Here is a 25,086-nt window from a genome sequence, read left to right on the forward strand (position 1 = left end):
CTACTCCCCCCTGATCTTATCGTAGGTATCGAAAAGAAGCTGTTTGGCCATATTCAATACCATGCGATTCTCTGCAGTCGGCTCGTGCCCAAAGCCTCGGTGTGCTTCCTCCACTCCCTCACGCGCCACCATGATCTCCGGATGCCTGGACCTCTGGGATACTCCATTCCTCGCCTTCCAGTCATACCAGGTCTTCAGGCTTGGTTTGGGGACCCTGAGACTCAGTCTCACCCTCATGGAGACCACTCTATGATCAGAGCCCACAGAGTTGAACGTGCTGTAAGGTTCAGCGTTCAAGATGGAGTTCCTCCACCTTCGCCTTACTAGTATGTAGTCCAGTTGACGTTGCATACCGGTAGCATACCGGTAGCCCGATCTCTTACCCATTCTTTTCTGGAACATGGTGTTCGCAGCTAGTAGCTCGTGCTCCATAAGAAAGGCTGCAAGATGTTCACCATTGCGGTTAGTGGAGTTGTGGTACGTGAGAGGTGCGTCCTCCGGTCCGAGCCTTGCATTGAAGTCACCCAGGATTGCAAGGAAGTTGTGAGCCGGGATATCACGGACCGCTGTTGCAAGGTCCTCATAGAACTTCTCCACCTCCTCAGCTTGTGCCACATTGGTGGATGAGTACACGACTATGACAGTTGTGACTGGGTTGCCATCAAAGTCAGCACTAAGGATCCTGTTGGTGTGATAGTGTACCCTAAGGAGAGCCTTACACGCCCGAGAACTCAGCAGTAACCCCGCTCCGCCAGTGGCAGCTTGTGCCTCGTTTTGCCACGCTGATGAGGTGATGAACCAACATTTCTCCACTCTGTGATACACGATCTGATCCTCAGTATGCACTCTTCTATGCTCTTGGATTCCCAGGATCTCCACTCCCCTTTCCTCGGCACTTACTAGTCTTAGGCAGTGGTGGGACCATGGTAAGACTGAAATAAAAATGCTCTGTCAACAGCACACCCTCAATGTCATACAAGACATCACCAGATCTATGAAAGACCTGGATGGTGATATAATGGAACTAGAAATAATTAGTGAGTCCATAGGAGATCAAGGATGTATTGAAATCCTCAAAATTAAGAAAATGGCTCTAGCCGACCTGCTAGACGTTAAAGTACAGGGTGCACTGGTCCGGTCCCAGTTTCAAAACGGCACCGAGATGGATGCTCCCTCTAGCTTTTTCTTCGGCCTGGAGAAAAAGAACGGACAGAAGAGGGTAATCCACTCACTTCTCTCAGACACAGGGCAAGAAATAACGGAACCAAGCCAGATAAGAAGGCGAGCTTCTTATAAAGGTGAACTTCTTATAACCCTAACCTAACCCTAACCCTATACTCGAGTGAGTATAGGGAAGAGGAAACAATTTTAGAGGAGGTCTCCAAGGAGACCAACTCACAGCTCGAGGGGCCGTTGAGTATGTGGGAGTTACAGGCCGCCCTGCAGGGTATGCAGGGACGGCGAGCTCCCGGTATCGACAGCCTCACAGTTGAGTTTTTTAAGGAATTCTGGGACATCTTAGGAACAGATGTCCTAGATGTTTTTAACGAGAGTCTGGCCTCTGGTTCCATGCCGATGTCCTGCCGTAGGGCAGTAATAACACTTCTGCCTAAGAATGGAAACCTGCAGGACATCGGTAACTGCCGTCCTGTGTCTTTGCTGTGTGTGGATTACAAGCTTCTGTCCAAGGTGCTGGCCACCAGGCTGGGGAGGGCTATGGAGCCGGTCATCTACCGGGACCAGACCTACTGTGTGCCCGGCAAAAGAAAATATAGTTCAGAAGAACTGGGAGAACGTCACCGAAAAGATTGAGGGAAAGATTTACAAATGGAAATGGCTGCTCCCTCAGATGTCTTTTAAAGGCAGGGTTTTAGTTTTAAACAACCTTATGGCGTCCCAACTGTGGCACCGTCTGACCTGTGTAGACCCTCCCTCAGGCCTTTTAGCTAAAATACAGAAATAAATGGTAGATCTTTTTTGGGATGTCTACGTTGGGTTCCACAAGGGGTGTTGTGCTCGATCAAGACAGATGGAGGGTGGGACTCAATAGCACGAATCAGAGGCAGATCAATGTAAATGAAAATAGTCTTTACTGAAACTTTGCAGTGACTATAGTACACGTGTATGCAGTTAATCATACAAAGCATGCAGGTATAGTCCAAGGGCAGAGTCGGGTCACGAAAACAGGTTTGGTACACTCAGTAGATACCGAAGATAGATTCGGTAGATACTCAGCATAGCAGCATAGCAGACAAGGATCAGGCAGAGACAGAATCAGGTCACAGAAACAGGGTCGAGGAAGCCGGGGAATCAAACACTTGGGAAACAGGAAGACGGGACTAACGCTGGAACTCTTAACATCGAAGTACGAAGACGAACTGGCAACGAGAGACAAACAAAACACAGACTATATATACCAGGAAGTGAGAGGGAACAACGAGACAGGTGAAAACACTAATGAACAGATTGGGAACACCTGGGGGCAGGAAGTAGAAACAACAGAGAACAGGTAATTAACTACATAAAACAGTACAAACGTAACATAAAATATCTAACGAACAGGCCGAGACCTAATATGTTGTATTTATCCAGAGAGGAGGGGGGACAGGGCCTTGTCCACCTGGCCACCCGAACAGCTACTTTTAGACTCCAGTTTTTACAGAAATATCTTACCGGTGTAACATCCCACCCTCTCCCATAATTGTAGTTTCATTTGATCCGTTTCCTGTTTTGTCACTCACCTCTCCTCCCTGTTGCTGCCTTCACTTCCCTGATTATATTCACCTGTTCAATCAGTCCTGCAGTCACCTCACCTGTTGTCCCTCCCTTCATTAGTCTCTCCCTTTTATATAGCACTCTAGCCCCTTTGTCTGTTGCCAGTTCATCTTTGTGTTTTTTAATGACCAAACGTCCCAGCATTTTCCAAATGTCTTCATGTTTTTGATTATTCCTGATCTCCGCCTGTGTTTTGGACTACGCCTTTTTGCCTGCCTCCTGTCGGATTTGTTTGCCTCTCTCCCATTGATCACCCGTGTACCGAACCTGTTTCTGGAAAGTAAAGATTGGTAATATTGGATATTCCCCTGTGTCTGAGTCGTGCTTTTGCGTCCTATTCTGTCAACCGGAGTTACAACCGGTCTGGCTGATTTGGTGTGGAGAGACGTGGCCAGCTGTATCCTCAGACGTGTGAGTAACCTGGGGCTGGATACTGCTCTGTTTTTAACTGATTCAAAATTGTTAAGGGTAAGTGAGTTGCCTCCGTTTTATCAGGGTGTTTTTAAGTGTTGGGCCCTTTTTAACCATAAAAAGTGACCAAAGTCTGACTCTGCACTGGTTGTTGATGGAGCCTCTAATTCACAGGGCCAGGCTGGACATCAGCAGCAGCAACACACCCGGCCTGATGGTGGCGCAGTGCAGGTCGAGTACCCTGTGCTTACACCAGCTGGTGGATGCAGTGGGGCTGGCGCTGAATGATGCCCGGGCCTTGGGCTCTCTGCTGGGTCTAACCTCTAGCTGGGTGGCTCAGAGGATCCTGGAGCAGCTCTGTAGCCAGAGACTTTCTGGAGAGGAGAGGAGCCTCCTCATCAAATACAGTCAGGGAAAGACCATTCCAGACCCTTTTCCAGAAATCTACCTGAGCCCAGGGCTGGGAAAACTGACCGGCCCCCTGCTTAAAGTCACTAACCCGGCAAAACTGTTGCTGCACAGAGCGGACAAAACAACTTTCTATGCGAACTGTGTAAAAAGCATCAACAGAAAAGGACTGTGCAGCAGACCCTCCAATGTGTGGAGCAATAGATTAGGTGGGCGTGCGTGGAAATGAGGAGACAGTAGACAAGTTTTCAAGTCGAATGTTTATTTTCCAACATGAACAGCGATACAGTGGCAGTAGTCCAGCCTCCCACCACCACAGTCACGACGGGTAAAACAATAGCAACTGGTGCCTTTCTCACTTCCGTTAACTCTTAACATCTCCCAGCAAGCTCCTGGGTTACGGATTGTGCCCAGGGGGAGGAGGTAAATGATGATTAGGAGTGGACCCAATACTGACCCGTGGGGGATGCAGGTCATTTTTGACCCATGTTGTGCCTTAGAAGGGTAGTGATACAAAAATGATTGTTTATGATTTTTGAATTGTGATGATCAAGGGTTAAATGTGTATATTTGTATTCTTTGTTTTAAAAATAATTGTATAAATGAAAAATATGTAAATAAAGTATTAAACTTTCTTTTTAAATCTCTGACTCTCTTTCACTAAACCAAACATTCACTCCCCACACAGTACGTACATACTTTTTTGTGATTATTTAAATCAGTAAACTCGCAATTGAACCGTCCCTGATAATGCTAGTTAACATTAGCTGTTAGCAGCTGTCGGAGGTTACATTAAATTACATTATGAGTTCATGCTCTATTCAGTAAAATAAATGATTGAGCAAAGGTATATAATATGTTCATATGAAATCTTGTAAAATGTATTTTTTGGCGAGAAAAAATCTATAGGTCTCTGCTCCTAACATTTGTATAGGCCCGGACATCTCCCATCATAAATTTACAATATGCCTCACCCTGTGCTTTTGTGTGTAACCATTATCTCCGACGCAGTAATAACAACTCTTTGGCCCTGAACAGAAGCCAAGAGCTAAGAGCAAAGCTATCATTGCCAACATAAAATACTTATTTTACACTGTATGTGAGAGTGTATGTGAATGTGTGGCTTTTGCCTATAGTTACATCTAGTTTATCATTGATAAATGCATGTCCCTGAAACCCCCACACGCACTGGAAACATACGCTCACTTACCCATGCAATTACTCACCCACCCACACTTAAGAAGAATGCATTACGATTATGGACTTTTTGCCTTTTTAGCAGCACAGCCACTTCATGGATGAAGGATGGGCAAAGGGAAGATGCAAATATTGGTAGATGCTAGATTACCCTACACTTTACTTTTTTTTCTCCGAGTTTCCACATAAAATACCGCTTTTGCTTCAGTAGGTTTAGCTTTTTATCAGTGAAATAATCAGTTCAGAGTCGGTATGAGGCAGAATACAGAGTACTGTTCACGTAGAATAATATATTTTATATATGCCGACATTTTCCAACTCATTTTAACCGATTGCCAATGCAGATTTTCTGGGCGATAATGAACCTCCACACTGCAGACATAGTTGTTGCACCTGCTTATTCTAAGGTTTGTGTCGCTTGTGCATAAATAACTAATACAGTAAACTTGCATGTTGTAAGTGGTGATTGGAGTTACGATGTTGGTCTGTGTGAGTGGGCTCTTCGTACACGGTCTTTATGCCCTCGTGAATCTTTACCTGAACAAAGGTGTATTAGTATGGTACCTTATAGTCTCCTTTCTGTTGAAGCATGAACCACCGATGTTTGGTTGGATATTTTTTCCGTGTTAGATGAAATTGTCGATACTGGAGCAGGGCACTTTAGTGAAGGTGCCATTATCAGATATCAGGTGGGTTTGTCAGCGTAATCAGTTAAAATTGCTTGAGGGATAAAAGGACTGGAGTACACTGGTTGATTTGCAGCCCGAGAAGCGCCTGATTCAGCCTCACATTGCTGGAAGATATTTGGAAAAATCCATGCCTGCTGCTTTTGTCTGCTTTAATTTTTCCGTGAAATATGTGTTGCCAGGACACAACTGTAGCAGATGGATGATCTGATTCAAGTTGAAGTTGGTTCTATTTTACCCTGCTCATTTGGGATTGTGGTAAAAGGCATCCCATCCCCATTGGAAAATGGTGAATATTATCGTTACCGTAAAATTCAGTTCTTCCGTGCTTTGATAAAAGTAATAACTAATATTGAGTTTTGAGTAGATTGAGGTTGATGTAGAAAGTTACTCGCAGGAGGTTATTCTATTCCACTAATCCATTCAACTCAAAGCAGCGTTCCCTTTTACCAAACAGTTAATATCTCCAGTGAGAATGCTGTGCACGTACAGTTATCCAGTTACGGTCACTGTGCTTTCTGCTTGGACATACCGCTCCTACACACCCTGAATATGTTTGCATTCTTGCTCTGACCCCATTCACAAAATCATTGTCTGCAAGTAACTGACTTCTTGGCAGCACAGAAGTGGATTTTGTTGCAGAAGTAGTTTGAGGAGTGTTGAATGTTTTGATACTTTTTTCCTGCTGTGAAATTATTAAAAGCTGGTGTAACAACAATGATCCCAACTCGACACAGTCACCCCTTCAAGTCTACAGGGGGTGAGTGCTACATACAAAGAAGACAGGCTTTGATTGAAGTATCTCTTTAAGTGTGTGGTTATGAATGTGTATAACAAAAATAATTTCGAGATGAAACTGCAGCCAACAGAGAATTCCAATTTATAAGACGTTTTTTTTTTGTTTCTTAGCTGTCTCTTGGTATTAACCTTAGTCTGCTGTGAGATGTTCTGTCTTACTCTTTGTGCCATCAAAAGGCTCCAGGGATGATCGAGAAAGACGGTTCTTTTGACTTAGTCTTACAAGAACAGGATTGCTTATTAAAACATTCACCTAAACCTCATAGCTGATGTCTTGTACAAATGCAACAATATCTAATATTAGTAGGTTTGTGAGCACATCGTTTATGTCTCTCCTGCATATAGTGTACATGTGTGTAAGAGAGAGAGACAGTGACTCACTCATTTTAAATGTCACAGTTTTCGCTGAGGTTAATGCATTGTCACATTTTATGTAATTAATTTATAAAATTAAGATATCTTTGCCCTTAAGACCAAAAAGTGGTCGGTAGGGGGCTCGCCTGAAAATCACCACATCCACACAAAACATATGTTTCTTTTAAATGGCACAGGTGGTGCTGAGGTCAACTCAAAAGACTTCTGCTTAAATAGCAATACTATATGGTATATGTACACATTATAAATAAAGCATTACTGTTATTTATTGTTTGGTAATGTTTCTGCAACTATAAAAGGATTGCATACAATTACATATATCAGGCAAACTACAGGTCAGAACACAGTTGCCAGTGGCTGATCAACAATATCGCTATGTTTTCTGAGTATGTTACAATTAACTGTCATGAAGTGAAAAACACTTTGAAAGGAGTACAGTTGGAAAACGCCCAAACTGGACGTCTTGTCAATCACAAGATGGCCTCGCCCGAAAGCATACCCTGCTTTATAGTCTATTTTAATCTAAATGGGATCATAATTTACTAAATGAACATCATGCTGTATTGAATAAGACTTTAAACTAGTGATTAAGACCATACACAAGTTTACTGAGGTTCGAGTCTATATCAAGTGAGAAGTAGGATAATTTTCTTGTAGACTTCTATACAATCAGACTTAAAACCAGTAACCAGTGGAGGGCGACTCCACTGGTTATTAAAGAGTATGCAGGTTTAAGGCACTTACACATTGGCTTCACTTTTCAGACCCATAGGTTGCTGCTTGGTACAGATATCCATGGTGAAGAAGTGTTGAATCTGGAACAATGGTTGAAAAGACAACAGTTTTGAACTGCAATTATGCTTTGTTACTGCAAGGACAATGAACTATAATTCCAATCAGGAGAGACAAGTGAATGAAATAAAGATAATTTTTCATTATGACAGATGTGTGATAATAACTTCTTGGTAGAAAGTCTTTTGCGCTTAGACTCTACAGGGAGATTTGTAATCGAGGGCGTCTGCCCTGAGCAGCAGAAAGATAAATACCTCAATGGAATCCAGACATGTGTGATGGTGGTGGCTGATGACTCTTCTGAGACTGTTAGCTGATCAGGCTGACAAAATGATGAAGCTGATGAAACCACAGACGTAGGTGAGTTGCTGTGCCATTGGATAGATGTGACCTACTGATGAGAACAGCTGTTATCCAGCCAAAGATAATGATCGCAAAAAATTCTAGATGAGTATGCGTGAGATGGAGAGTGGATGGCAGTATATGAAAGAAACTACAGGCCTAAGTATGCAAAAGAATAGTCTTCATGACTGACCTCTCGCTAAAGCTTCGAGAGCCACAATCACATCCAAGTTTTTACATATCTTATCATTTTTTAATTAGGAACCATGCATGTCTGTACATTTTGTGTTAGAGGATGAACCTTAATAACTTTGATGATTCAGATTGTTTCCTCTTACTCCACCATGAGGTTTTGAGTGAAGTGTCTCAACATTGTCCAATATTGTCCTTTTTTTGCTTGATTTTTCTTTCTGTTCCTGCTTTATTTTGAAAGTTCATGCTTTTTATCACCTGCATTGTAAAATTGGTGATCCATAGGTCATTGGTGTAACATAGGTCAACATTTTAACTGGTTTGTGGCTTAATACCTGAAAAGTTAATGACATTACCATCATCCTTAAGTGTAGATTGTGTTGAATTCCTATTTGCAAATATTATGATGCTAACATATTAAACTAAGATATGTTAGCATATTGCTCAAAGCCCCACTGTGCATAAACACAGCCTCACAGTCTTGTTATAATGTTCTAGCACATATTCATTAAAGGCATTTTATATTCATAAATTCACTTCCATGCCTGGAGTTGCAGGTTTTACGCCACACCCTACCATTGGACGCCATATTTTTCCCTCTTTAAAATGATTGGCCAATAAAAAGAAAGTGGTTATTGTTGTCTTTCAATCAGCAGCAGGAAACACAATGATACAATACAAACAAATAGAAAGAATAGCATTACATTTGTTTCACAAGTAGAGCTATTTTGTGAAAACCATGACAGAAAGGACAAAATGTAAAAACAAGTCCAGTGAATTTAAATGTATTCAGATGTGGAGAACAATACAGCTTGACATTCTTATGGTGAGATTTGTCTTTCATCTAAGCTTAGCATGTGGAAAGGCTTGACAATCACCCGTAATTAATTGCAAGCTGTTGAATGTTGAGAGCTGTAGAATCAGGCCAGCGTTTATCCCTTTCATCACTTCTCCTTAACTTCATTTAAAATCTGCTTAGTTTTTTCTACTCAATGGCTGTTTGCCCAGTCTCCTTTGGATGACACATGTATGATCTCAGTGGGAGGATCCTGGTTGATCGAAGCTATATGTGAAGCATTGCAATGAAAATTAGATTGGCATTAAAGAGGGAAGTGGGGATGAGGAGAACAATAAAAGCAATGAGTGGCTCATTAAGGGAAGATAAGGAGATATGGCTGCTATGTGCAGGCTGTTCAGTCCACTATGTTGAGCTCATTGAAAATACTCTCTAACATATCCAGAATATAAACTAATAGTATTTACATTTTAAACTATGAGGTATGCACGATTGTTCTGGATGATGGCGTTAGAGTGAGGCAACATTTTCCAAAGATTTATATATATAGTAAATTGAAAAAATAATTGCTATGAAGTTTGTGAGATATTTTCGCAACTCTCCTCATCTGGGTTATACAATAAACATACTTTTGATAATTAGTTGACATAAATACAATTTATATTTTAATAAATAGAATGATATTGAAAAACAAAATTACATACATTGACCCATTCTTGTGGTATCACAGATTTCCTATAAAACAGCAGAGTTGCTTAAACATGTAAACCTTTGCATGCGCCACTTTTCTTCACGTTGAACACTAAATAAATTAAAGGTAGCTTTTCAAAGGGTAATACTATAAGGGTAATAGGGCCGTTGCATTATATTGCATTTACTGTACAGTAGATTGTTGCAAGAACTGAAACGGTAACTCAACCTACATATAAGTTAAACATACACATGTGTAAAAAAAACAGTTTTAAGTAAGCACTATGGATATATTTACATATCTAACTGTAGATTACTAAAGTGTTCGCTGCCGCTGAACCTGGAACATCGGTTGAAAAGACGACAGTTTTGGAACTAAAATCATGCGTTGTTCCTGCAAGGAGAAGGCAGTTCAACAAAAAGATCAACAATTAAATTAGAATGGACATCAAGATTTTTCTGGATTGTTGATAACCGTATTAAACATGATAAAAAAAATACTATTTGCGAAATTATTTAAATAATCATTTTTTACTTTTTTTCTGACTTTTATTGAATCCCTTTTTATACTGTTGATGCATGACACCATGCTTAACTCCTTCAAAATAACATATATTGAAAATAAAAAGGTATGGGCAAAAAACAGGGATTTGGTTTTTCACTCGTAAAAGTAAAAACAAACTTTTAAAAATATATATTGCTTTGTGATGTAATAAATTAAGTGCGGTGGCCTAAATTGTGCAAATGGCACTTTCTGCCCAAACACAGCCAAACCTCCGCAGAGAATAAATATCTAGATAGTGCAGAAACCAAACTGTACATTGATACTCATGATTCTTACAACCTAATATAAGAGCAGACTTTAACCAGCTGTGTGGAACTGTGGTTAAGGTTGTAAATGAGCCCTTTGCCACTGTCGCCCCCTCTGTCATTCCCCCTTTCTGTCATTCCCCCTTCCTGTCTATCTTCAGCTGTACTATAATAAAAATGGAAAAAGCCCAAAAAAGAAAGGTATTCTGGCTACACCACATATTATGCAAATCTTCTGGTAAAACATCCACAAGCTGTCATAAGCTCTGCGTATCTCCTTTTGTGTCCAGCTCTATTACTCTCCATTTTCATCAGCAGCTGAAGCTCTTGCTTTCAGATTTCTTACTTTTTAAGCTGGTTATTTTTAATTTCAAACAGTCCATTTTCATTCACTTTAAATTCATTTTTTTACTTCATCACGTCGTCGTCTCTTAAGCTGCTGTCATTGTTGTCATATTTGTTTACTGGTCATGCCACTTATAGCTAGAGTTCAGCAGTTTTTTTTTTCTTCCTGTTTTTGTTCTGTTGTTGTTGATGTTTTGGTCATGCTCCAAACCGGCATTGACCTTTGGACAGGGATAATCCACTAAATCGCTCAGCCGGCCATAAAGAGCTTCTATTTACCGCACTCTGTCTTCTGGCATTTTTAAAACGCTCTCTCTGTCTCCAACTCTCCCATGATCCTCCCACTCACTCCTTCTCTCTCCTTCTTTCTCTCCTCCGCTCCCTGTTTTATCTCACTCACTTAAACTCTTTCATTAATCTCAATCACTCTTTTCTTGCCCCTTTTTTGCCCCCTTCTCCACATATTTCTTTAATTTCCTAATTTTCAGCCTTTTTAAATCCTTTCTTCTTGACCTCCTTCTCAAACTAACACTCCTTTCTTCCTGCCTATTCTATCTTCTCACTTCCTCAGATCTCTCTCTAACCTTGTTTGGTGTGCGTGTGTGTGTGTGCGCCATTGTTATTTTCGGGATATTTAATCATCAATCCTCTCGATGAGGGAGTTGGCACACACAGTAAAATGATCACAGACTTCATAAATTAACACAGCACAGAGATCCGACACAGACACACACACACTTGCAGAAAAACACACACATAGCCTGATACTTGCTTAAAACACACACACGCACAGAAACATGTGACCAGTGTGTCACAACATGTTAGACAGAGGCAGACATAACAACACACACACACCCACACAGTCTCAGACAGTGGCACACACACACAAACACAGTGTGCCACAAGCAGTTAGATGGAGAAGTACAGAAAAGGTGCACACACACACACACACACACACACACACACACACACACACACACACAAAAGTGTGTCACAGTGCATCACAGGACACAATGCAAAGGTTGTTTGGGCGATGTGTGTGTCATAGAGAGAGATAATGCATCTCATAAATACTGCACTGTGCTCATATTTACCATGCGTGTGTGTTTGTTTGCCCAGAATAATCCATTGTATGTTCAGACAGCCAACTCACACTAATTAGATTTATACATTATGTAAATACAGAGGATGGATTGAGTACGTACACTTTTTATTTGGTGGCTAAACTTGAAGCGCAAACTAGTATCAGAGTTGTAAAGTGGATACTGGAATATATGTTTATGTGTGTGTGTGTGTGTGTGTGTGTGTATTGAGTTATAACCATATATGCAGCGTAGTATTCCAATTGTATTCATTCTAAAGTACTCAGTTCTGAGTATTGTTATGGCTAAAATAGTTGGGATACCACTCTTCAACAGCAAATACACCTTTTTGTGAGTGTGGTTTGAAACTGCTGACAAAGTAAAAATAAATGCAAATGTTGCTTTTTCTTTTATTAGAATATTAAAATATGTCAACTTAAAATCTTATTTCACACTTTGGTGCATCAACAGACACACCTTATAGTATGGCTATATTAATATATATTAAAACATTCACTACTCTTTACTAAGAACTATATATTGCATGCAACTCTGGTGACACATGCACTTGCTTTTTATGAGACAGACAGGCCTACTATAATCTAAACGGAGATAAACCAGAAAAATAAATCAAATCTTACCCCCCCATATTTTCTTTATGACTTTTAATTATGTGAGGAATATTAAACATCTTTCTCACAAATGTTTTCTTCCTTTCCCACCAATTTAAGTGCCATTGACTGTATTGGCCGTACCTGCGGTCCGTCATACAAAGCTGTCTCGACAATTTTTTTTGTAAACAATAGAGTTATGGTTGTGTTCTAAGCTTTCTCTTATTGCATTTGACACACAGTCACACAATAATACACACATGGAAAAACAGGTAGTGCCTTTTAGAAACATCAAAACAAAACCCAGTTCACTGCGGAGTCATATACACACACACACAGAGAGAGACACACACACAGAGACACACACACACACACACACACACACACACACACACACACACACACAGAAACACACACACACACGTATGTTTGACAGGGAACTAACTTGAGGTTTAAAACACATGACACAATAAGCATCACCCACTGTTTTAGCTTTAACAGGTTCTCAAGTTGATGTTATATATTTGAATATATGTGAAATGTAATATTGCAAAAGCAAAAAAAACTGATGAAATCTTTTGTATTCTGCATGTAGTACATAGCAGTAGATATGTTTACACAGATACAACGCATTAACATTGTTTACGGTAGCATGTGATAAAAAATGAGTAAAACACACAGTCCAGTATGATTGCATCATTGCTGTGAGGGGTTTCTGTGCACATGCAGGCCACGAGAGAAAGGCAGTAAGATAAAATGTTGAAAGTATTGAGTGAACTAACAAAATCTTGTATTCTAAAGGCAGCCTGCCCTCTGCATCATGACATTTCTAACACAGCACAGGCTTCTGAGCTGAATAGCTGTACAATATCATCTGTAAAGTAACTTGAACAAGTCTGGTTTTGCACTTTTTTCTGACATTTCTTAGGATCTTGTTTCATTCTTGATCTGAAAATCTCTTCAATGATCACTCCCCGTCACACCTGCATGAGGCCAAAGTGTTTATTATCATAGTTCCATGACCTTCTCCAAATATCTTAAGTCACAGATCTAAAATGGTTCAACCCCCAAATAAACTTGCAACTGAGCCATAGTCAGAAAAAAAACCTATGAGAGGCCGGTTGAGCTGTCAAGTCATGAATTGACTGTTATGGTCAGGGTTGGATCGGACGGATGGACGGACAGACGGAGACAGACGGGGAGTTGAGGGAAGGAGTGGTTTCATTGTCCACAAAAAAACACCAGGATTTGCATGTGAACGGCGAGAACAGAGCTTAGCAGGGCAGCTAGGTGAGGCTGTGAGGGGGACAAGCTGGACATGGTGTCAGGTTTGGGAGCCGGTTGGATCGCAGGTAACATGTGATTCACTTGGTTTGAAACAACAATCTGGCGATGAGTGACTGAAGAGCCGGAGCAGTTGTACTGTTGCTGAAGAGCAGATGGGAAATAGCTCAGCAGGCAGAACAGGTGTGTCTGGACTAATCAGGAGGCTGCCTGTGTGGAAGGCCACGTCCACGCCACACCTAGACAAACCGGGATAACACTGGACACACAGGGAAAAGGAAACTAAGGAAAACACGAGGAGTTAGAGACACGGGTGGGACCGGGACATCGGCGTAGGTGCAGATGAGGAGTTTATAAAACTAGCGATGCACTCTTTTATAGTTTGGATCTGAATATCTGCTGCTGATGCTGACGCTGAAGCGGAGCTCTTTTTGCATGGAAATATTATTGCATTGCAATTTAGTATTAAATTCAAATGTATTCCAAATCAATTTATTGGTTGAACAAACCAAGTGCACAGCTAAGCATTATCAACTACAGATGGGCGATATGGCCCCATAATAATATCACAACATTTCAGATTTTGTATTAAATATAAATTGTGAATAAAATAGTGCATATGTAGACAGTTGCCAAATAAAAAAAGGTTACCATTGAATCTTCTTTTAACCTCCATCAGACCCCCGCACACACACACGCAGACCTGTATATATTTTGACCTGGCAGATTCCCTTCACCAAAATAATGCACTACTGCCTGTGTGCGCACATCGAGAGAGGAGAGGGAGACTGAGGGACGCTGTGCTTCTGCCAGAGGAGCCGCTGACTGAGATTACTCTGAGCAACAGGTCGCTCAAAGGGTCTGAAAAGTCCGGGGTTGTTTATTTAACATTTGGGAAAAAAGCATCGGACACCAAGGCCTAATGATGCTACTGTTCCACACTTCTGAAGTTCCTCGCTCCTTCTTTTTATAACTAACTCCTCCACCGTGGAGCCGGTTATATATATGATTGTTAAATTATGTTTTTGTATCATATAAAAAATTAAACCAATATTATTGTGATTCATATGATAGGCACACACCTTTTATCAACTCTATTAAGTAGATTTCTGTTCAAAAGTAATAAGATCATTTGAAAGGAGTGCAATGGCAAATTAATTTAATTTAAAATAAAAGTGCTAGAACTGTGTAGATAAATACGTATCTATACTATCAAAAACACATACCTAATAAGGGCTCTATGGTAGTGTCAGAGCAACAACTGTAGAGGATGTGGTAAAAAGGGACCTGGATTATTCTAGTTAGCAAAATAAAAGTGAGTGAGTGACCTCGTTTAAAAAATCTCCCTTACAGTAAGAAACATTGGCATATTCTTCTTGATGAAAATCAGTTTTTCACTTTCGACACTGGTTGAAGGGGCACTGAGGAACTGGACCAGTTGCTTCCATGCGAGGCAGTGTTTCCTGCATCTTCTCAATTTTCTCGTGTCAGGGCAGCCTTGGCATGCTTGGCAGTGTTCTCACCTGTAAAGTACCTGACACAAAATAAAACAGCTTGAGTACAACTTTAGTCTAGACAAGACATTCCAGTTCCAGTAAATTTTGTGAAATTGCAAAAAGAATTTCCTACTTAAATTGTTAATCCAGTCTTTCTCTCTCCTACGTTCCAGCCACCTCTTTTTATGTAGATTTTTACACTTATAAATACGCAACAAATATGTACTATCCACAAGTTTAAAGGTTTTCCGCCTCCAAAGCTATACCAGACATGGAAGACCTAATATTGCCGCCCACATACACAACATATGTAGGTCAGGTAATTTGTGAGTGGTAAGTGTTGTATGATCTCCTTCCAAGTCCTCCAGACATAGTGGGGCGTATACTTTGTCTGATTGTTCCTGGGAGAGTTAGGAGGGGGATAAAGAAAGTATATATGTCAGGCTCATTTTTATTAAGGCAGATTATGAGAATAATTTTGAATACAAGTTTGAAATCGGCTGGGATGTAGTCTCTGATGTAGGGTATAAAAGTGTGCTACCAATGGATACAAAAGCATGGTTGGTGTAGAGCAGGGGTCACTAACAGGGGGACTGCGGTCCGAGTCCGGACCCAGACGCCAACCTATTCGGACCTGGACCTATAATCAATAAATTGTTGAGGGATTTTCAATTTTGACAGTTTTTCTCGTTTTTAAGGGACTGGTTTAGCGGTTCAGGAAACTCACAGACCAATTACAATCGGGTTAAGCCATCTCACGTGATGCTACTCAGCCAATCAAATCTATGCATTACAACCGGCAAACATTGCAACTCTGAATACAGACAGATGAGAGGCGAGTGACAGACAGAAAGACGAGTTAGCGATACAGGGAGAGAAGACGGAGAAAGGGAGAGAAACACTGACAAAGAGACGAGTGAGCGGCAGACAGGGAGAGAAGAATAACTACTCATGGCGCTCTCCAAGAAGAGAAAAGTCAACAGAGCTTTCAACCCAGAATGGACAGACTCATTCATGGTCTTCCTTCCCACTGGGAGCACAAAACCAGTGTCTCATATGCTCACAGACCGTGGTGCTCATTAAAAGTGGTGATGTGAAACGCCACTATGAGACAAAGCACAACGTTTTTGACCAAACATACCCACTCAAGTCTGAACTGAGGTCACAGAAAATAAGCACTCAGAGCCCAATATGATTTGGATTTGTGACAAAATAAAGCAAATGGGCCACCAGTCATCATCATCAGCCACAGAGAACAGTTTAACCCAGGATGTGCTAGCCTGGGTTAAACTGTTCAATTGTTAAAAATGTGTTGAGACTGATTTATTCTAACATTGGTTGAGACTTAAATCAAGATGTGAAACAGTTAAAGAAAAAAGGAAACTCAAGCTGCTGCTACACTTTATTTTATTTTTCTAAGATTAAGCACTTTATTTTAAGATGCACAATTTTTCAAAAGCTATTTTATTTATTTTCTCAATTTTATTTTTAAATACAGCCTGAGAAGAACACTATACATATCTACAGTATTATATATATCTGTATAGTTCAATGTTAAGTGACAATACATATTGTCTAAATGTTTTTAAATTGTACTTTCTTTATTAGATTTGACAGTCAGTTGTTGATGACGAGCATACGTTGATACAGTTACTAGGCTACTTCAATATATATCACACTAATTCATAACGCACGTTAGACATTATGATGGTCCGGACCTTTGCTTGCGGAAATTTTCTCTAATTGGACCTCTTAGAATTTTAGTTGAATACCCCTGGTGTAGCGCAACAGAAGGTGTTATATCTGGCAGATGGATTCAGAAGGCGCCAAATGTCCACTTAGCCATTGTCAAAAAGTACTTGTATTGCTAGTGATGATTTACTAGAGTCAATTGAGAAGTTACTGTGATTGTAAGGTCAGCTCCCGTTATGAGCAAACGTTGAGTTTTTGTTTTTAGTGAGAGGTTTTTTGGATCTTAGCCGGTTAAAGATGTTTGAGGCTATAATTAAGGCTAATCAACGCTTAGCTGTAATGTTTTTTGCAATTGACGGTTTGGTGTACACTTTGTTTCCCTAGCCTCATGGAAAATCGCACCTCTGGTTAAATGCCATGGATAAAAAAACACTTATACCGCCTCACAATCTCTTTAGAGACTTCAAAAAACAAGGTTTTTTTCAGCAGCACTTTTTTTCCATCAGTTTTTATCTGAGAGAATGAGGCTGATACATCCTACATCCTTACTGGGTTCATGGGTTGTAAGATCTGTATCAAAGATGTTAGTTAAGGTGAACTGTTGTCCATGTTTTTCTGCAGTAGTTATTGCATGGATCTGTGAAAACTTGGACGCTGTTTCAGTGGGACTGGGGGCACCTTGTCGAGTCTAGTGTTACTATTGCTTGCTCATTTGGCTTGCATTAGTTTGCTTATGTCTGAAATGGACAGAGTCAGTAAAACATGTTTAGTTCCCCTCACAGATTCTCAATAAAAAGAGACACACACATACACTCACAGATCAATATGTAGCAGATCTGGTTGGACATAGGCTGCATTTGTCTTGAGAAGATACATTATTACAATCAAGAGTATAGATGCTAAATGGAATTTATATGAATGGATTGTGATGTAAAATTGGTGGTCTGTTTTGCAGCAGAAACATTTTCATGAATGTCTTATTGCATTTGACTTTGAATCTGTTTTAATGAGCCTCCAAATCTATATCCAAGAAATCATTGGGATTCAAAGAAAGTTTAGATTATAGATTTCATGTTGTTAATATCCATCCACCCACCCAACCAACAAACCAACCATACATCCAACCATCCAACCATCCATTGTAAGGGTTCCTTCTATCCGTTAAATGTTTATTGTTGTTTGTACTTGTTTCAGTGTCTCCACTTCCTGCCGCATTTATTCTCCATTAGTTTGTTAGTGCTTCCACCTGTGTCTCGTTAACCTGCCCACTTCCTGGTGTATATAGTCTGTTTGTTTTGTTCCCCTCGTCGCCAGTTCGTCTTCATACCTCCGTCAATCTAACCATCCATCCATCTATCCATCCATCCATCCATCCATCCATCCGTCCATCCGTCCATGCGTTCATCCATCCTCACAATGCATCTGAAACATTACTTTAGATTTATATGCACTGAATGCTTTTGTTGGTGCTTATAAATCAGTCACAAACCCCACCACAAAAAAACATGTCTCTATATGATTGTGTGTGTATCCTAAATGTTGTCTTGGAGGCAGGAGCAAACCATTTTCAGATGCCTGCAGCTTTCCTGACACACCCTTAGTGTTATCACACACATGCACACACACTTACCTAGCGTTCCTCACAGCTATCCTTACAAGCTGTCTAAAAAGGCTTTGATTCCATACAGGCCTGTCTAACATGTCTGTCTCCAATGCTTCAACTGTCTCTCTCACACACACACACACACACACACACACACACACACACACACACACACACACACACACACACACACACACACACACACACACACACAAACAAACAAACATATAGTGGAAAGCTGTAATTCCTCAAACATCATCCAGCCTTTTTACTCCTGCGGTTTCACATTATGCGAAAGGGAGGGAAGAATGGAAAAGGAGGAAAGCGAGGTAAATTGCCCATCCACAATAAACTGGATAAATTAAATATAGTCTTTCCAGCCTCGCAATTCAGTGTGGGTAAGGAAACCTGAACTTTTGGAAAACAATGACATACACAATATAAATATATCTAAATTGCAGCAGCAGCATTTTTTTAACTAGTTTCAGAAGAGATAAAGAAGACTGAGTGATACCAAAATGTAAAGTGTTCAAGGCGGATGGATATGACCTGAATTGTAATTTGAGTTTTAAACAATATTGTTTTGTTTGTCAAAGTTTAGTGCTGACTCAAATATTCCAGGATCGCTACATTTTGAATGTCAACATGGGCAGTCACAATACCGTTTTTTATTAATGTTAACCCTAACCCTTGGTTAAGTTTAGTTTAGTTTAGTCAACTTTGCAACCACAAAATAGTGATTTTATTGACTGCAGCAGAGCAGGGCTGCCGACTTATTGCACTTTCACAAGCCATAGTCGGTTTGGCTAGTTAGAAAAAGAGTGAATTTGATACGTGTTGGTTTTTTTTCTATTTAGGTTTTGGTTTCACAGTGCACAAATTAATGCGAACCAAAAAAAATAAGTATTTGCTGAGAGGCGTGTACGAAGAAGAAGATTTTCTTACTGTTCAGAAATTTTGCGGTATAAAATGTAAACATGAAAACAGAATAATATATATTTTATTATAATTATTGATGCATTAATATATACACTATGATAATGTTGCAGCTGGTAAAGGAGTGTGTTATTAGTACTAATAATCTGAATCTGATCCCTCTGACATGTAGTGGAGTAGAAGTATAAAGCAGCAGGAAATGGAAATACTCAAGTAGAGTACAAATACCTCAAAATTGAAGTGAAGTGCAGTACTTGATTAAATGCACTTAGTTATTGTATACCTCTTGATTTTCGTAGCTCTGGCAATTGGCTGCATCGGTTATGATAATATTACTCTGGGAAGATAGTTGCATCGGATAAAAATAAGTCTAAGGGTGCAAAGAATAACCTGCTTCTGTGTGACACTCTTTCTAACTCTTTGGCTGGCTTCGTGAAGACGTATGAGAGAGAGAGGTGAGGAGAGGAGAGAGAAAGAGCACAGGCAGAAGTGCAGAGTGAGAATAGTGAAGGCTGAACAGGGAGGAAGAGGATTAGCTTGAGAACAGGGGTGTGTTTGAAAGCAAGAAAACGGGAGAGAAAGAGAAAAGAAAGAGAGGGAAAAGGGGAGAGAGCAGACTATAGGGAGAAAAAGAGGATAAGATTGAGAAAAAAAACAGGCTTGAAAGCAATTTGAAGAAAAAGTTAGAGGGGGAAAGACGGAGAGAGAGAGTGACAGAGAAAGAGAGAGAAACAGTGACAGAGAGAGAGAGAGAGAGAGAGAGAGAGAGAGAGAGAGAGAGAGAGAGAGAGAGAGAGAGAGAGAGACTTATATCCTGTTAACCACTGTGGGAAATGGGATTCTGTGTCACATTGCTCCAGCAAATTGCTGCATGGTGCTGGTTTACAGAGGATAGCCACAGCTTCTTCTTGACATATAGAGCATTTCAGAGACTTGCGTGGGAACCCAAGGTGCTCTGCTGCGAAGTTAAAATGGGTGTCCGAATCATTTAGGATAAATTGGTTCCTCAGGTCATTTTTCCGTAGATGTTGGCAAAGCCTGCCTCCCGCAGGGTGAGCTCTCATGATTATTACATAGTTAATTGAAATTGTATGTGAGACATTTATAAAGTTTCAGTAATAGATCAATGTCTGTGCTTAAGTATTTTAATTCAAATTAAATCAGTAAGCTGCTGGTGACATAATTCCTGCTCATTTGTCTGGGCAATATGGTTTAAAAAATAAATATATTTATATATAATAATATATTATTTTATGTGTAGAACAAAAAAGTAACTCCTTTTGTTAGTTTTTACTGAGGCTTACAGCTTTGCTCCGAGTTCTTAATATGGACAATAGATTATTTTAGAACGATAACATGACATGATGATTCATCTGAAAGTTTTACAGCATGAATATCATGTAGCTGTTTTAGAACACTTGTACTAGCATGTAACACTAGGATGCTAATATTGCATATCCTGATGTTTTGCTGGACTAACAGGAGACAGTATTGGACAATCATTCAGACTGAATATGCTCATGTGTGTGTAGCTGTCGGAGCAGATTCTCACCTTGAATGAAATCATTTTTTATAATTTAGTAATGACTTGTCAATCTTGCAGTGTTTGTTTTATAATCCTGCATTTAAGATTTTACTTAAATAAGTAAGTATCAGCATCAAAATGTACTTAAAGTAAAAAGAAAAAGTACTCCTTCTGCACAATGGCCCCATTCAGAATATTGTATATTATATTTTTGTAATATAATTATTGATGCTCTAATGTGTTCATCACTTTAAAATAAACAGCTGGTCAAGGAGCATATTCACTTATAAACTGCCGGGTAGCTTGGGAAGTTCACCAAGAGATCAAAAAAGTAAGTACTTAAGTTACTATAGTCCTTCCACTTCTGATCTCTTTTGTAATGCATAAAATGTTAATCTGCTTTTGATTTTATAATCATCTACCTGTATCAATATATATATATATATATATATATATTGATACAGGTAGATGATTATATATATATATATATATATATATATATATATATATATATATATATATATATATATATATATATAGAATATATATATATATATATAAATATATATATATGTATGTATACATATATATGTATATATATTGTATACAGTATATATCAAAAGTGAGTACACCCTTAAGATTTTTGCAAATATTCTGTTATATACTTTCAGGGGATAACATTATCCTACTGAAATTTTGATATAACTTAAAGTAGTCAGTGTGCTGCTTGAATAACAGTATAGATTTATTGTCCTTTGGAAATTACTCAGTACACAGCTGTTAATGTCTAAACAGCTGGCAACAAAAGTGAGTACACCCCATAGTGAACATGTCCTAATTGTGCCCAATGATGTTGTTTTCCCGCCCTGGTGTCATGTGACTCGTTAGTGTTACAAGGATTCAGGTGTAAATGATAAGCAGGGCTGTTAAATTTGGTGTTTTGGGCACAATTCTCTCTGAATGCTGGACAACATGGCACCTCATGGCAAGGAACTCTCTGAGCGGCTGAAAAAAAGGATTATTGCGCTTCACAAAGATGGCCTTGGCTATAAGAAGATTGCCAACACCATGAAAATGAGTTGCAGCACAGTGGCTAAGATCATACAGTGGTTTTCCAGGACAGGTTCCACTCGGAACAGGCCTCGCCAGGGTCGACCAAAGAAGTTGAGTCCACGTGCTCAGCGTCATATCCAGAGGTTGGTTTCCAAAAATAGACGTGCGAGTGCTTCCAGCATTGCTGCAGAGGTTGCAGAAGTGGGATGTCAGCCTGTCAGTGCCCAGACCATACGCCGCACACTGCATCAAATCGGTTTGTATGGCCGTCGCCCCAGACAGAAGCCCCTTCTGAAACCGATGCATAAGAAAGCCCGCAAACAGTTTGCTGAAGACAATGCATCCAAGAACATGAGTTACTGGAACCATGTCCTGTGGTCTGATGAGACCAAAATAAACCTGTTTGGGTCAGATGGTGTCCGGCGTGTGTGGCGGCACCCTGGTGAGGAGTACCAAGACAAATGTGTTTTGCCTACAGTCAAGCATGGTGGTGGCAGCATCATGGTCTGGGGCTGCATGAGTGCTGCCGGCACTGGGGAGCCGCATTTCATTGAGGGACACATGAATTCCAATATATACTGTGACATCCTGCAGCAGAGCATGATCCCCTCTCTTCGGAAACTGGGCCGTAGGGCAGTTTTCCAACATGATAATGACCCTAAACACACCTCCAAGATGACAACGGCCTTGCTGAAGAAGCTGAAGGTTAAGGTGATGGACTGGCCAAGTATGTCTCCAGACCTAAACCCAATTGAGCACATGTGGGGCATCCTCAAGAGGAAGGTGGAGGAGTGCAAGGTGTCCAACATCCGTGCGCTCCGTGATGTCGTCGTGGAGGAGTGGAAGAAGATTCCAGAAGCAACCTGTGCAGCTCTGGTGAATTCCATGCCCAGGAGGGTTAAAGCAGTGCTAGATAACAATGGTGGTCACACAAAATATTGACACTTTGGGCACAATTTAGACATGTTCACTATGGGGTGTACTCACTTTTGTTGCCAGCTGTTTAGACATTAACAGCTGTGTACTGAGTAATTTTCAAAGGACAATAAATCTATACTGTTATTCAAGCAGCACACTGACTACTTTAAGTTATATCAAAGTTTCAGTAGGATAATGTTATCCCCTGAAAGGATATAACAGAATATTTGCAAAAATCTAAAGGGTGTACTCACTTTTGAGATATACTGTATGTATGTGTATATATTGTAACATGATTGGACAGAGAACAGGGAGGAAGTGGTAGTGCAGTAATCAAATGCAGATTCAGGGCAAAAGAGTTTTATTTACCCAAACTCAAAATATTCAAAGAACAGAAACTACCTATCTACCTTACTTGGGCAGCTAGCCGTCTTCCTTTAAAGCCCTCAGAGGAGAGACTGGGATTGTTTTACCCTTTTATTTGACATTATTATTATTCAAACATCTTGTGTCAAGTACAATAACATCTATTAAGTGCAGCATAAAAACAAACATAAATGTAAAGTCATTCACAAAACTACAATCTAGATATTTAAACATAAATAAAAAGGTACCAGTCTGAGTAATTTACAAAGTTATGATTTTAAACTAAAAAATGTATAAACTACACAGAATGCAGAGGATAAAAAAGACTGCTTTCCTCATCCAGAAATTATTTCATCCTACAGAATTATAAAGAACATGAGTATAATAGCAAGACTTGGTAATGCATGGCAAGGTTGAGTGATGAATAAACATTTGTCTAAACAAACTAGATTCTACATCTAGACTAACAGCATTGTTGAGGAGATGACGTGGCAATGTATAATCTTCTCCCTATTTTCAGAACAGGAGCTTGAGAAACACATTCATATACGTAAATGCTGCAATAGAACATGTTGAGCTGCTGCCGCCCAGATGCTGTCCTCACCCCTCTAGACCATGCACTGTGAAATCTGTGTGAGTGTCAGTTACAAAGACACACCACTCCAGTGCGCAAGCTGACCCTGAACCTGCCAGTAATAATTATAACCCTTCTTGAGTGTGGCCTGACCTTGGACTGGTGCTTAACCTCAGCACAGAATTACAGCATTTCACTTGCATCATTTCAAATGGTGGAGTTTCAGTCGGGTCAAAAACATGCACGAAAGGTGAGGTGCATCAGGGTGCACAGTGAACCCACTAGAATAAACAGACACATTTCACATCAGAAGGCTGTTTTAATGTATCAGGCTCCTGCTTCATTACTCTTTTCATTGCCAGGGTCTGGAGCATTCCTTTAAGCTTTTGCTGAGGAATCACCACGTACATGACATACCTCCCTGGATCTGCTGGCAGTTACTTTTGGCTATCGTACCTTGACCCACAGGGGGCTGTCAGACTTCCCAGGTCTCAGCTTCCATGGCAGCAGAGAGTTCATGAGACGCCTTAAGGCTCTCAATGTGGTAATGCTACTCAAAGTCAAGCGTATAGTCAAAAGTCAGTTGGATTTATTTACAGATGTTTAGAATAACATTCATAAGGTTTACTCACCTTGATATATACTGCATATAAAACACAATTCAATAAAAATTAATTAAAGCCTTTTATTGTCATTATACAAAAAGTACAACGAGATTCAGAGTGCAACTCTGTCCCAGTGTGCAAAAAATACAAAGACTTACATAACATTAAAAACACAGCAGTAGGACAGACAACATAAGCAATCATACGGGGAATAAATAGTTAAAAATATTGATTCAAAATATTGATATAAAAGTAGTTTATACTTTTTAAAAGTGCAATCAGAGTGTGTATATGTGTGAAGATGGTTATGGTTATTGCATTAGGTGTGGTGGTTAAGCAGCCTGACGTCCCAGGGGTAGAAGCTGTTTTTTTCTCCTGTATCTTCTCCCAGAAGGCAGGAGTGAGAACAGTCTGTGACCTGGGTGAGTGCTGTCCTTTATTATTTTAGAAGGTGGATTTGACACTTGTCTTCAGAACAACTTTGCCCCTCTACAAACTATCATCTAATCAACTGACTTTGGCTGGATCCCCCGTTAAAAGACAGCAAAGACTGAAAAGTTGTTTATTTGAAAATACTTCTTCTTCCATATATCCACCTAATTCTCATTTGTGACCTGGTTCGGAGGCCTATGACAGGTCTGCAATCTGTCTGTACACATTGATCTGTGGCATCTTGCCTGAATTGCCACCTGAATCTACTTTCTCTGACACTGCATATATCTGG

The 25,086-nt window shown here is 40.0% G+C and overlaps 1 protein-coding gene across 1 annotated transcript; it reads right to left on the reverse strand.

Moving 5' to 3' along the window:
- Window positions 1–24,276, reverse strand: LOC115027740 (craniofacial development protein 2-like). Its single transcript, XM_029461220.1, has 3 exons — window positions 24,214–24,276; window positions 7,395–7,465; window positions 1–904 (listed from the first exon to the last, which is right to left on the reverse strand). Exons 1-3 carry the CDS (start codon window positions 24,274–24,276, stop codon window positions 1–3), a joined length of 1,038 nt encoding a protein of 345 aa, XP_029317080.1.
- Window positions 24,277–25,086: the final 810 nt, after the last annotated feature.

Source organism: Cottoperca gobio, chromosome 22 (genome assembly GCF_900634415.1).
Source record: "Cottoperca gobio chromosome 22, fCotGob3.1, whole genome shotgun sequence".
Taxonomy (NCBI): Eukaryota; Metazoa; Chordata; class Actinopteri; order Perciformes; family Bovichtidae; genus Cottoperca; species Cottoperca gobio.

What these genes read in the sequence shown, in the direction of transcription:
- LOC115027740 (XM_029461220.1), bottom strand. Translation starts at nt 24,276, where the DNA reads ATGAACTCTCTGCTGCCATGGAAGCTGAGACCTGGGAAGTCTGACAGC. An exon ending in ACAGCCCCCTGTGGGTCAAG is followed by an intron (nt 7,466 to 24,213) that starts GTACGATAGCCA and finishes CCATTGTTCCAG; the next exon opens with ATTCAACACTTCTTCACCAT. An exon ending in CTGAAAAGTGAAGCCAATGT is followed by an intron (nt 905 to 7,394) that starts GTAAGTGCCTTA and finishes CCACTGCCTAAG; the next exon opens with ACTAGTAAGTGCCGAGGAAA.